The sequence below is a fragment of the Syngnathoides biaculeatus genome, chromosome 7, assembly GCF_019802595.1.
Source record: "Syngnathoides biaculeatus isolate LvHL_M chromosome 7, ASM1980259v1, whole genome shotgun sequence".
Taxonomy (NCBI): domain Eukaryota; kingdom Metazoa; phylum Chordata; class Actinopteri; order Syngnathiformes; family Syngnathidae; genus Syngnathoides; species Syngnathoides biaculeatus.
This window is the reverse complement of record NC_084646.1, coordinates 12,246,184-12,260,383: the sequence shown is the minus strand read 5'-3', so window position 1 is coordinate 12,260,383 and position 14,200 is coordinate 12,246,184. Positions and strand designations below refer to the sequence as shown.

Genomic DNA, 14,200 nt, shown 5'->3' with positions numbered 1-14,200 from the left:
ACTAACGGTTCGAGCATTTCATACGAATTCGTTTCGAAATAAGATGACACCTTCGTAAATTCTCTGACCCACCCAGAAAGCAGGTCTATTTTACTCTTGAATACTGTCTTTAGGAATGTGATAAGTGGCGGGTCCATAAAAAACGGTAGATTTTATTCTGAAACTGGCCATAAATAGTGTTTATATTTTATTTTGAAGCCGTCTCCTGCGTTGATTACCGTAATGCCTCGGGTTATCCCGAGGTTAACCGGAATTGCTTGTGACGAAACTGTTGCTTGAAACCGCCACAGACACCCCGTTTATTTAAATAAATAGATATAACTTCACCTTCAATTGAACGTACTGAGGAGTTGAACCGTCATCGCAACAAGCGATCGTGTTCGAAGGTAAGCTGTACGTGTACACACATAAGTAATGTCTTTTTTTTGGCGAGGGGGGGGGATACAGTTGTAGAATAATACTGCCATTAGCATGCTAGCATTGGACAGCTTTCTAGCATAACGAATTCAAGGCGAGCCGTCACGAGACCCATCTATCCTTGAAGGGACAGTGAAAGAACTTTGTTAAATCCCTCTGAAATGTAAAGAAAGCTTGAAGATAGTTACGTATTGTGCACGTCCTCTTGAATTACGAGTCGTCAAACATCAACAACTGCCGCTTATGGGCACGTTGAGAGGCGAAACGAAGTGGGTCGAGATGTTTTGAAATAGTCACGAGCAGGACCTCGATTCGTGACGTCACGCCACGCAGTGTCGATAAGAAGGGTTTATAACTAAACGTTTCATTAATCCACTTTAGCGACTTCAATTTATGAACGGGAAACATGGACGACCTCGATAGTCAGAGCAGCGCGGCGGCCCCGGCCAAGAAGAGCAGCCGGACGTCGTTGCTCGACAGCGGGGAGGACTTTGAGGTCTTGGACGAGGATGACATTGACGACGACCCCCCGCCCCTGGAAGACGGGGGCGGCGGGGAGGGCCGGGACTCGCACAAGGGACGCGGAGAGGAGGAGGGAGACCGGGAAGAAGCCTCGGAGGAATGGCTGGATGTGCTAGGTGAGCTGCTTTTGCTTGGTGATACCAGTAGTTTAACAATAATACCAGTAGTTTAACAATAACTCGCCGTTTTTTTTTTTTGGTACATTGAAATATATACTCGTCGTTGAATTTGTTTCTTGAAAATGTTGTAAGTCAATTTATTTGACCATGTAAAGTGAATTCAAAGACTTGTTTCTAACTATATTTTACATGCTTGAGGATAACTGCAGAAAATGTACCACGATCAGAATTACGTAGTGCTGAGTTGTGAGGATAAAATGTTCCGATAACGCCTAAACTGGTTTTGCGTTGCCGGGATCTGAAATTCACTTTTGCCCAGCCAAAAGCACATTTCGGATATCTGCGACTACATTCTTCCTATCAACAATTGGCTTTTCAGTTATCTGCAATGTCATTCCGCCTAGGACAAATGCTACTTTTGCCATTTACATGTATGGGCTTTGTAAATACAGATAACATATGATTCCAGTTCAAAATATCTGTAATTCACCTCAATTCTAAGTATCTTGCTACCCCTTTCCACATTTAATAACTCAAATAAAATATAATTATAAATAGGGCAGCACGGTGGGTCAGCTGGAAAGCGTTGGCCTCTCAGTTCTGAGATTCTGGGTTCAATCCTGGCCCCGCCTGTGTGGAGTTTGCATGTTCTGCCCGTGCCTGCGTGGGTTTTCTCTGGGCACTCCGGTTTCCTCCCACATCCCAAAAACATGCAACATTAATTGGACACTCTAAATTGGCCCTAGGTGTGATTGCGAGTGCGACTGTTTGTCTCGATGTCCCCTGCGATTGCCTGGCAACCAGTTCAGGGTGTACCCTGACTCCTGCCCTTTGACAGCTGGGATAGGCTCCAGCACTCCTGCGACCCTCGTGAGGATAAGCAGCTAAGAGAATGCATGGATGGATGACAGTAAATAAACTAGTCAAAAAGAGGTAGCAAATCTTACTGGAATGTTAAATCAAATTGTAGATTTCAAACTGGAGTCAGAGATTTACAATTCAGTTGCAGAGATCTGCAATTCACTAGCAGATCTCTGTAACTGAATTGAAGATGTGTGTAATAACAAATCCCTTGCATGACGGGCAAAGTCACCGTTATGTTGCAGGTATGGAGAATGAAAACTGCAGCTATTCAAAATGTAATTACGACTTTTCATTAAAAAAAATCATTTTTACATTGCTAATTTAGGACAGTCAAACTTCTCTTTTAAAGGTTTCCATAAAGTAATGTTAAACTGTTTTCCACACCTACAGTTTTCTGGATGTTTTTGAGTACACTGGGCTTCTCGCGTGAGTTGAGAAATAGTTCATGTGCCTTCTTTCAGATCAGCGGCTATCTGGTGTAAGTAACATAGTTAAAATTACTGGGCCTATTTCTACTACTACAGCATGGCGTTAACTAGCGAGTCATGCATACACCCCAAAATCGCATCTTCCCTGGATGCCACAGTTTACAGAACAGGTCACTGTTGTTATTCAAATTAGTGTTAGTTTATCATCCAGACTACCAGAATCTGTTCAAACAAATTGTTGGCCAGGGCCTGAATTACCGTATTTTCCAGACAAGCACTACTTTTTTGGTGCACCTTCAACCCCCCCAGTTCCGATGTAGTTGTAATGTTTTTTTTTTCGCTCGTGGCTATGAGTTTAAAAAGTAAACTTGTACGAATGAAATTGTTCAGACATGGCTGTTCCCCACAATGCATTTGGGTTTGGGCATGCTCAGTCTTCACGTGTCGGAGAAGATTTTACTTTCAGTAGGTATAGAAGAAGAAGAATGTACATCATTTGGCTGTAGAGGAAGACAGCACCCTAGAGGGAGGATGCGGGACGACACTCACAAACGGGAAATATCCATCCATTTTCTTCACCACTTATCCTCACAAGGGTCACGGGACTGCTGGAGCCTATTCCAGCTATCAACGGGCAGGACGCGGGGTACACCCTGAACTGGTTGCCAGCCAATCGCAGGGCACGTGGAGACGGAGAACAGCCGCACCTCAGGGCAATTTAGAGTGCCCAATCAATGTTGCATGTTTTCGGGATGTGGGAGGTTACCTGAGTGCCCAACCGGAGATAACCCACGCAGGCAACATGCAAACTCCACACAGGGAGGGCCGGGATCGAACCCGGGACCTCACAACTGTGAGGCCAACACTTTCTACCTGAACTACCGTGCTGCCCAAACAGGAAATATATATATTTAAAAATCTTTGACAAAAAGTACCTCCATATGAAGCTCTTCAAGTGGATTTTAAACACGTGGAGCATGCAACGTGAAAGAATCTACTATCACTGACGGATTAAAAGGCTCGACTGCTACTTGAGGAAAACAGAACAAGTTCAGTTGTAACAAAATGAAAATGGCATTGGGAGCGACTGAGAGACTAAAACGATATGTGAGACTTTCTGATACGTTTCACCCTCGATACTTTGTTTTTAGTGAATAAGACGAGGATGGACAAAAACTGACTTTTCTGTTATGTTTGAGCCATTTTACTGCTATCACTCACCGTTTGGAAACGAGGTTTGTCAATCGACATTTGCAAAGTATTTGTGTGAATATGTAATTTTTACAATGTACCGGTGGCTGGTCCACAAAAAAAACAACACTAGAGATTGGTTGTGGCGCATTAACTGGTGTGCACCGTTGTCTGCAAAATATGGTACATCTGATGTCCAGTTTAATAAATGATTGACAGTCGTTGATGTTTTTCTATGTGGACACAACACCAACATCAGCCCTGGTTAGCTTGCGAGGTAGCTGGTGGTTAGCGCCTCTTGTCATGGCAAAAAAAATCCCATGATGATATGGTGGTATGCTGGAGGCTTTAAGATACTCAAACATGTAGGTGTGTGTCTGCAGACAAAAGATGCTGGAAGCAGCATCCAATATTTCCTTATACATGTCCACGGTTTCAGCGGATTCATCATAAGCAAGGCCCTTGAGATCGGAAGCAAAGGCTCGTTTTTTTTCATGTTTTTAAAGCCTTAGGTTGTGTATTTGGAGTGGGGGCAACAAAATGTGGGAATATTAATGATGCGGCTTTGTAAATGTAATATTTATAACATTTTCTAGGTAATGAACAGCTAAAGAAAAAGGTCCTGGTGGCGGGCAAGGGCCGAGACAGTCGACCAAAGAAAGGACAGAATGTGACCATTTGTCTTAAAACATTCCTGAAAGATGGAACGTTAGTCGAGGAGCTCCCCGAGCTCAAGTTCGCGCTTGGAGACGGCGATGTCATCCAGGTACTTTATCAACTTCTTTTTTCCCCCTTCATTGGTCCACTTGTCACGCCAGGGTTGTCGTCTTGTATCAATTCGGCTTCATGTAATATAGTACGTATTGTAGGGCCATCTGTTTTTTGGGCGGGGCGGAGGCTGAAAAAACCACGATGCACTGAAGCAGCAATAGGTGAAGCGTGAAGTAAAGAGGGAGGTCTGTATTTCCCCCAAAAATCCTCAATTTTGGCAACGGTATTTCTTCCACGATCATCACAAATGGTTACTGCTTATGATTTGACATCAAATATTATCCACTTTTAGATTTTGACGCTCCCCCCAAAAAAGTATCTTCCATCCATTTTGACAAAAATAGTACTTTTCCTTTTTCGACCAAAAATGGTTTCTTCTACTTCTATTTTTGACAAAAAATGTTTCCTCCTCCCATTTTGATAAAATCTCATCATCCTATTTTGATGAAAAGTGTTCTCTCCTCCAGTTTTGATGCAAAGTTGACATTTGGATGAAAAATTGTCTTGCATCCTTACACACACACACACTTATATAGCTTGTTTTGACTAAAAAAAAAACCCTCCTGACAATTTAGGGATCTGCTATTATTTTAACCCCCCCCCATGTATTAGGCTTGTATTTTGATTTAAACATCCATTTTTTTTACAGTTTTGAGAGTATTTTGATTTCGCCTCCTATTGTGACCCATAATTGTTTCTAAGTTTTCCTATTAGATGTAAAATGTTGCCATGTCCTTCCATTTTAATGGCAAATGGTTTCTCCTTGCTGCATTACAGCATAAGTTGGTGTCTTATCACATTTTTTTTTTTTTACTAAAACTTTCTGTTCTTTAATTTTGACAAAATTGGATTTATAATTTAACCATAAATATTCATTTTCTCCTCAATTTTTCTTTCCATTTTACAAAAAGTGTTTTCTCTTAAAACTTTAACATGTAATATTTATCAAAAATTGGTTGAATTTTTTTTTTTTTGCATCCATCAATTCCACCACTAGGTAGACCCATTTCACCGTATTTGTTTTTAACCACTTGGATGCAGAATTGCATGAGAACAATCCTAAAGCTGTCCAGTGTGGTACATTCAGATCATTTTTTGCAATATTTGCAATAACTTGTTTTCTTATTTCAGGCCCTGGATCTTGCAGTGCTGCTCATGGAAATGGGCGAAAAGGCACTCATCCAAACTGCTGCCACTTATGCATACGGGACCTGGGGAAGGTAGTGACAGTGTTTCATTTATCAAATAAAATGTATAACGCACGTTTCTGTATGTTAAATTGTATTTCCTATGTGTTCTCCAGTTATGAACCAGATGTGCCGGCCGATGCTGAGCTGTTTCTGGAAGTGGAGTTGAAGGAAGCCTGCGACGCAGCGGACCTGGAGCTCCTGCCCCCCCTAGAAAAGATTGCACTGGCCAGCGGAAAGAGAGAAAGGGGCAATGTCCATTATCAGCGCGGAGACTACGCTTTCGCTATCAACTCATACGGCATCGCCCTTCAGATCACCGAATCCAGCTCCAAAGGTAAGCAAGTTGGCCTTCAGACTGAAAAGAATGAATCACCATTTGTTTGCGGTTCTTTCTTCTTTCAGTGGACATCACTCCAGAAGAAGAAAGCGAGCTGCTAGATGTGCAAGTGAAATGTCTGAATAACATGGCGGCGGCACAGCTTAAGCTGGACCACTACGAAGCTGCATTCAAGTCATGTGTCGCCGCCCTCGCTCACCAGCCAAATAACATCAAAGCACTCTTCCGCATGGGCAAAGTAGGCGTTTCACACACTTTCACTTAGCTTCCAAGTGACCATTTTAAAATTGATGGTCTTGTGCTGCTTTCTTCCAAGGTGCTGGCCTTGCAAGGCGAATATGGAGAAGCCATTCAAACGTTGAGAAAAGCACTGAAGCTGGAACCAAGCAACAGGGTAATGTGCAACCAAATGCGATGTACTGGGAAACTGGAGAGTCGCAAATTTCATACGTTACAATGGCAAATGCAATGTAATGCCTGTCAGAAATCAAGTTTAGACTATAAATTATACTTGGGGTTAGTTTTTATCTTATCGCAAACTACAGTGAAGAATATAAGTATTTGAACACCCTGCTATATTGCAAGTTCTCTCACTTAGAAATCATGGAGGGGTCTGAAATTTTCATCGTAAGTGCATGTCCACTGTGAGAGAGATAATCTAAAAAGAAAAATCCAGAAATCACAATGTATGATTTTTAAAAAAAAAAAACTTAAGACAGGCCTTGAACTGTTGGTTTAAGCAGGAGAACCTTCCGTGCCATGCATGATTTCAAACCATGACGTCTTTGTGTATTACCAACAGTCACCTTGGAAACAGGGGTCCCAGCTCTTTTCAGGTCATTGACCATGTCCTGTTGTGTGGTCCTGGGATGATTCCTCACCTTTCTAAGGATCATTGAGACCTCACGAGGTGACATCTTGCATGGGGCTGCACTCCGATTGAGATTGACCGTCATGTTTAGCTTCTTCCATTTTCTAACAATTGATCCAACAGTGGACCTTTCTTTTCACCAAGCTGCTTGGCAATTTCCCCGTAGCCCTTTCCAGCCGTGTGGAGTTGTACAATTTTGTCTCTGGTGTCTTTGGACAGCTCTTTGGTCTTGACCATGTTAAAAGTTTGAGTCTTACTGATTGTATGGAGTGGACAGACGTCTTTATGCAGCTACCGACCTCACACAGGTGCATCTGATACAGGATAATACATGGAGTGGTGGTGGACTTTTAAAGGCGGACTAACAGATCTTTGAGGGTCAGAATTCTAGCTGATAGACAGGTGTTCAAATACTTGTTTGCAGCTGTATAACACAAACAAATCGTTAAAAAAATTATACATTGTGATTTCTGGATTTTACTTTTTAGATTATCTCTCTCACAGTGGATATGCACCCCTGATGAACGTTTCAAACCCCTCCATGATTTCTAAGTGGAAGAACTTGCAATATAGCAAGGTGTTCAAATACTTTTTTTTGAGTCGAGGTCCCACTTCTACTTGATAAGCGCTGTGTTTCATGACTACCCCTAGATGGCAGTATTGACTAGTTCTGGCATTCCTGGTTGTTCATAGCTGTAACCTTGTCTTTCATACTCGGGAGTAAAAGCTTCCTTCCCAGAGCATATCCAGGAGGTTTTGCTTTCTACTAAATGATCATAATCTTCTTTCTAGCACTTAAACTCACCAGAAGAAACCTTTGAAAATGCCAGAGCATTGAAATGCTAAAACTGAAAGTGTCCTCAGACTGGTTTCCAGCAACTAATCAGAACCCAAGAAAATGAAAATAGCGTAAGACTACTTAAATGGTCATCATTTTTCATGTTGACTTTTTACTGCATTTTTATAAAAATTTGTTTTTCAATAATCAACATGATTAATTTGAATATATAAAGCTGTAAGACCCATAAAAGTAAGTATAATGAAGGCAGATTTCCATGATACAGTGGGGGTTTCTGCAACATGATGTAGATGTGTTCCCCCCAAAAATCTGCAATATTCAATTATCTTAGTTTTTTCAGAAAAAATCTGATATAAAAATACAAATAGAATACTAAAATGCCAATAAATAAACGAATTAGGAACACTAATTTTTAACAGTAGAACTTAAATATGGTAACAACTAAGAGTTTTGATGGATGTGAGCGGTCCTCATGAAATTAACTTCCTGAGTAATTGATTTTAACTAGCAGCCTCGGGGTATGATTTTGGCTGGTTATCAAGCGGATGAGTAAATACAATTGGCACTTGCAAGTTGGACCTTGCAAACTCCCAACTTTATTTTATTTCATTTGCCACCAATCTCGACTAGGACCTTTTGCCATTGAAGGACGACTAGATGGCTCTACAAGAAAAATCAATCACATCTCACAGTCTGAGCCGCTGATTCATCATTTCAGAGGATCTGCTTTCGAGTGGCTTTAAATAGATTTCGCCTCGCACGCCGGTGCCATCTCGTGCCTCCTGTTCTTCCGCTCCCGCAGATGGACATACAAGGTTCTGTGGTCGTGTGGGATTCAGGGCCAGAATACTCCCTACACAGTCCCATGCCAATCTGGCTAACACTACTTGGCTTTTTCATCTTTTCATTCAACATGACAAGTGTAAATCAGTATTTATGTTATGTACTTTTGCAGGTTAGTTTTGTTTGATTTTTGTATTATATCATTTGCATATTAAATCTTAGAGGCTGCATTTGTGTTCATTGTAAGCAGAACCTTTTACATAGACTGACCAACCTGCATCTGTTTGGGCAACAATATATTTAGTATAGTATTAATGAAATTGTACATATATGTTTGTAAGTAAATGTGAAGCATGAGGGAAGAGTATTTTAAAGCTTGAATTTTATTTTATTTTTTTTAAATCTTAGTGTTCCACTTTAGGCATGCTTTCTTCCAATTGTCCACGACTGAATCAGTGAATACATTTTTTTTTTTTTTTTTGAGGGGGGGGTCTTGTTTAAAACATGAAGCAAACCTTTTTTCGTTTTTTCGAGAACCACTGCTCTATCTAATTTCCCAAGAGTCTGAAAGTCTACATCTACAACAATATTCTGCTTCACTGGGTCAAAGGGCAAAGGTAGAAAAATCCTGAAGCTTCTAGGGCTCTGATGTGGCAATTTTGCGGCATCCCTATAGAAGTTAGTCTTTACTTCTACTTTTAGACCAGGGGTCGGGAGCCCCTTAGGCTGAGAGCGACATAAACGGCAAATATTTTAAAATGTAATTCCAAAAGAGCTGTCCAATATTTTTAAAACTAACTACAAGTGTATTTCTCCAAGTAAGACCCAACACTTTAAGGGTACAATAAGTCTCTAAATTCATTTAAATAACATACCGTTGCCTACCAATGATGACAAAAGTACTTTTTACCATTAATGTGACTTCTTTGCTGATGGTTTAGTCGTCTGTTTCATAGGTCATTAAATTAAATGTAGCCTTTGAGACTTCCATCCGTTATTCATTTACGTAGGTTGGTCTTAATGTTATTTTTAAAATGTGATAGACTTTTCATATGTATATGCATAGGTATAACCAAACATTGTCAGTACAGCAATACTCACACGCTCCTATGTGTGGTTTGTGACGGGAAGTGCGTTCTAGGTTTTCACAATCAGGTGGTCTGCAGGTTGAATTTTTCTCATTTGTCCCCAACTATGCACTCGCCAATAATGCTTGCCGACAGGCATGTCTTTATGTAATAAAATTTCCGGTGGTGGGCAGCGTATAAGCACGCCGTCGTTATAAACCACATTGATAGGCTGCGTAAGGAGTGTAACATTTAATTATGAGTATGGATATGAGTGTACCCCTTTTAGAGCAGAGGGGGCAGTGCAAGGTAAACTAGGAAGAAGAGCGTGTGGCCGTCATTGGAGGCCGTGTAGCAGGTCGTTGTTAGAGAAAGTTATGTGTGGTGCCAAAATGTTCAAGATGGGGTTTTGCATCTGCATCTATAATTGATCAATTCTAACAAGAATAACATTGTCAGTTGTTTGCGATGCGACATTTGTGTCGACCGCTGTGATACATAAATGATCATTATTATTATTAACTAGTGGACTACGATGAGAACAATCCACGCGTGTCGTCCCCATCTGTGCGTCACAGAGAAATGTTTTGAGTCCGACCACATTCGCGATGACGTTCATGATTCCCAATTGCCCGAGTATTAATGTCAGGCTGTTGTCCTCTTGACACATTTCCATTACCAGCGTTCGCTCATTTGTTATCATTGTGCCCCTGTAGACCATCCACGCAGAGCTGTTCAAACTAGTGAAGAAACACTCTGAGCAGAGGGGTGCAGAGCAGGCCATGTACAAGAAGATGCTTGGTAACCCTGCCAGCAGCGTCCCGCACAAACGCTGGATGAAGTCCTCATGGGTGAGTCCTCGTTGAGTCTTCCGAGCCCGGTCCAATGTGAAGGCATTTGGGGTGATATCAAACAAAAAAAACCTTGAGTCCAAGAAAGAACTGCATTGCAATTTTTCTTCGCATCAGCCATTCATTTTCCCTAAATCCCTTCTTAAGTCGGACAAGAGTTGTACTGTCTACCAAATAATTGCTTGACTATTTTCCAAGACTTATGATTTCAAATTGCTTCTTGTTTAAATTGTGTAATGTTGAATGGGCAGTTGTGTACAATGGGTGAACCCACACTCTAATGGGAGATTTTATAACTTTTAAATGCCATAAAATGGTGGCAAAAGGCAAATTTTGTGTTACTAAAGCTCCTCAACTCACTTCAAATTGTTTCCTGGGCACCAATATGCCATCAGATGGCGCCAAAGCAATGCTGTTATTGTAAATTGTTGAGTTTTTCAGCAAAAAATACCAGATAGGAGCATGTGGGAGGTTGGGGGTTAGCGAACTCAAAAGCTCAAATATGCAAGGGTTCACTGTGTAATAATGTGATAAAATGGGGATTACACGTTGGTTTTACAGTCATAACTATGTTGTCGCCTGTTATGAAATAAGTTAACTATCTTGCTAACTTTTAAATTCAGAGACCATTAAAAACTGCAGCTTACCAAAGTGCTGAATAAGAATTAACGTGAAACAACATATATATTAATACTCCTGATGATGGACAGCACTTCAGCTTCAATTCTGCATTTGAATATCTGTTTTGACCATTCTGGGTGGAGGTTGCATGTTCTGCATGTTTGGTGTGGATTTTACCTTGTCTCTCTAACACTACAAAATGGATGAGTCTATATGAATGTTCTGAACTCCTGTTTATAAATCGGTGCCGTAGTTGTCTGCATGCTGTAGCTTAACTGCTCATAGCTGATGTCTTGCAATCTGGTTGGGTTAGGGTTAGCTACCAGGCATGATTAATCAACATGGTTTGTTCCGGATAAGTAAAGCTTTGTGGGGATTGTTTCCGGTCCAGTGTGGGTACATGGGACGGTTAGCCGAGTAGTATTCGTGTAGTACAACACATAATGTTGGCAAATAATTCAAAGGAAGATGAACCAATGCAAATGTAATACTGCTAAACTCCTTCTGCTTTTACATTCCATGATGACACAGAAGTGAGAATTTTGTTGACAGCAGCATATTTACCTCCACCCTGAAAAAATGAACTCCATTTTTAACCCTCTGTAACATCCATCCATCCATTTTTTTTTTTTTTTTGCCGCTTATCCTCACGAGGGTCGAGGGGCGTGCTGGATCCTATCCCATCCGTCAACGGGCAGGAGGCGGGGTACACCCTGACCTGGTTGCCAGCCAATCGCAAGGCACATAGAGACAAACAGTCACAATCACACCTAGGGGCAATTTGGAGTGTCCAATTAATGTTGTATGTTTTTGGGATGTGGGAGGAAACCGGCGTGCCCGGAGAAAACCCACACATGCATGGGGAGAACATGCAAATCCACACAGGCAGGGCCAGGATTGAACAGCTTTAGCAGCTGTTCCACTATGCCACCCCCTCTGTAACATAGTTTTTTTTTTTTTTTTTTGTACAGAAAATGTGTGCAATTAAGGTATCTGGAGATAGGCAGTGTTTACTGTATTCCCAACAATCTCAAACTTTTTTTTGTGTGACTTTTTACTGCTGGTGGAGAAAATGTGGCACTTCAATTTACTTCTATTGTCTTTACTTCTTCCCCTTCCCTGTCCAGGGTCTCAGCTGGAAGTGGTTATTCGGCGCCACAGCAGTCGCCATTGGTGGCGTCGCCTTATCGGTGGTCTTGGCTGCCAGAAACTAAAGCGAGCGCCTATTTTTGCTGACTTGTGAACGGACCAAGAAAGAAGCACATCGGGCATTGAGGACTTGTCAGCAGAGTCGAGGGAATGAGGAGTTAAAACACTACTGTTTGTTTGTTTTTGAGACGTTTGATGTATGCATCACGTATTTGTATCCTCACAACCCCTGCGGGAACTATTTATCAGCAATCGCTCCCTTATGGCAAATGGCCGCTGCCATGTTCAGATTCAAAGCAAAGTCTTTCTAAGAAGCTCAGTCATTTATTCCTTATGTTTCAAATATATAATTGAGTGGGCCCACACATATTTACAGTTTGGTATTTGTGAATTTGCCCTGTTGCAGATTTTTATTTTTTATTTTTTTGCGGGGAGAGTTGTGATCCTATCCTCTTCAATCAAAGCTGACCTTTTTGCTGTTTTTGTGCTAAGGCCAAAGCTGTCAATGTCTGATGTAAAAGTATTGCTTGGGTGCAGTGTTGTGGCCAAGACCTGATGTTGAAGTAAGAGAAGGGTGTTCATTTAGTCAGAAAAAAGTGCTTTGCCATCATCTTGTAGAATCTATAGATAGGCTATTATACAAACCTTAGGGTGACCGTATTACTCGTTGCATTTCACACCCCTTTGAATGGTGGGGGTTCATTGTATTGCACTGTTATACCTCTACTACTTCATATTCATATCTTCAGTTCATTATATTAATCTAGAGAGTGATTTAACTAACTTGACTGGGGCACAACGTACGGTGTTCTTAGATAAACACCGAAAGCTAAACGTACGGAAAAGTGCTGTAAAACAGTCCTACCTCACGTACGTTGTCATCTCATTAACACAGTCAACAATTCAAGATGCATGTGAAGTATGTTTGGAATGCCTAACTAAATGCATACTCATCTTTGACACGCATCATTGCTGTGACATCCAGGGCGGCTATACGAAGTTTTGACAGTGCAGGAAGAGCCTATTTGTTGTTTCCCCCCCTCACCTATATACAGTCCCCTCCAAAGGTTTTGGATCGTAAAGATCAGTTCCCATGTTTTTGTTGTATACTTGAGCTTTTTGAGACAAATGCTCATAATTCAATCTTCATCCATCCATTTTCTTAGGCGCTTATCCTCACGAAGGTCATGGGAATGCCGGAGTCAGTCCCGGTTATCGGGCAGGAGGTTGCCAGCCAATCGCATGGCTCATGGAGACAAACAATAGTTACAATCACAAGTGTCCAATTTTGCATGTTTTTGGGATGTGGGAGGAAACCCACGCAGCCACAGGGAGAACCTGCAAACTCCACACAGGCGGGTCCGGGATTGAACCCGGGACCTCAACTGCTTTCCAGGTGATCCACCGTGCCGCCCAATTTATTCTTTTCTTTCGGATTATTTATATCCAGGACTGAGCTCTGGGAGAAAAGCAAACAATTTTAACGAGCGAAGTGTGAAAACTTGCACATACATGACGTAGCCAATACAACAATTTGCAATGTCCCGTAAAAACATCTGACGTACTGAACAACAGACATCGGCTGGCCTCGATGTAAATTCTTTGAAATAACAGCTGGAATTGCTTCAAATCTTTTGATTCAAAACCCAAATATCTTCAGTGTACAACAAAACAAAGGAATTGACCTTGTCATTACAGTACTTTTGAACGGGACTTTATACCTCAGGTTATGACCATTTAAGACCAAATGTTGACGAGTCCTGTGTAGAAGTGTATAACATACTTTGACTTTTTTCCTTTTAGATGTTAATTTATTACAGCCTCAATGGTAGTTGCTTTGAAGGAAACGCACCTGAACTATATGAATGTGCCCTTGGTAAAAATAAAAAAAAATCAACAAAAAATATGCCAATAAGTTTCACAATTTTCCTGTTTAATTTTATATTAATCGAAATAAAGTTTTTTTTCCGTCATCACACCTGTTTATTTTTTTAAGGCCTAATGAAAACAAGCACATACAAAATACATGTACAATATCTTACTTTTTTTCTATCCTGTCTCCTGTTTTTCATTGGTGGATTCTGTTTTATACTTTTATGTGGAAACATTTCCATGTCTCCGTCATATACAGACTACAACATTCGTTCCTTCTAATATATTTCTATATTGGGGATTGTATTTTTATTTTATATAGTTTGCATTTTTTTCTTAAATGTTTTG

The 14,200-nt window shown here is 40.9% G+C and overlaps 1 protein-coding gene across 1 annotated transcript; it reads left to right on the top strand.

The window, feature by feature from the left end:
• Positions 1–13,953, top strand: fkbp8 (FKBP prolyl isomerase 8). Its single transcript, XM_061824157.1, has 9 exons — positions 1–386; positions 799–1,055; positions 4,138–4,307; positions 5,444–5,532; positions 5,616–5,836; positions 5,905–6,077; positions 6,156–6,233; positions 10,076–10,210; positions 11,959–13,953. The coding sequence occupies exons 2-9, from the start codon at positions 824–826 to the stop codon at positions 12,043–12,045; spliced, it is 1,185 nt and encodes a 394-aa protein (XP_061680141.1). The 5' UTR covers positions 1–386; positions 799–823; the 3' UTR covers positions 12,046–13,953.
• Positions 13,954–14,200: the final 247 nt, after the last annotated feature.

Bases quoted from the DNA above. Each gene is read 5' to 3' on its own strand.
- fkbp8 (XM_061824157.1), top strand. From the start codon at position 824: ATGGACGACCTCGATAGTCAGAGCAGCGCGGCGGCCCCGGCCAAGAAG. The intron at 4,308-5,443 runs GTACTTTATCAA...TTCTTATTTCAG, and splicing joins GAGACGGCGATGTCATCCAG to GCCCTGGATCTTGCAGTGCT. The intron at 5,533-5,615 runs GTAGTGACAGTG...TGTGTTCTCCAG, and splicing joins GCATACGGGACCTGGGGAAG to TTATGAACCAGATGTGCCGG.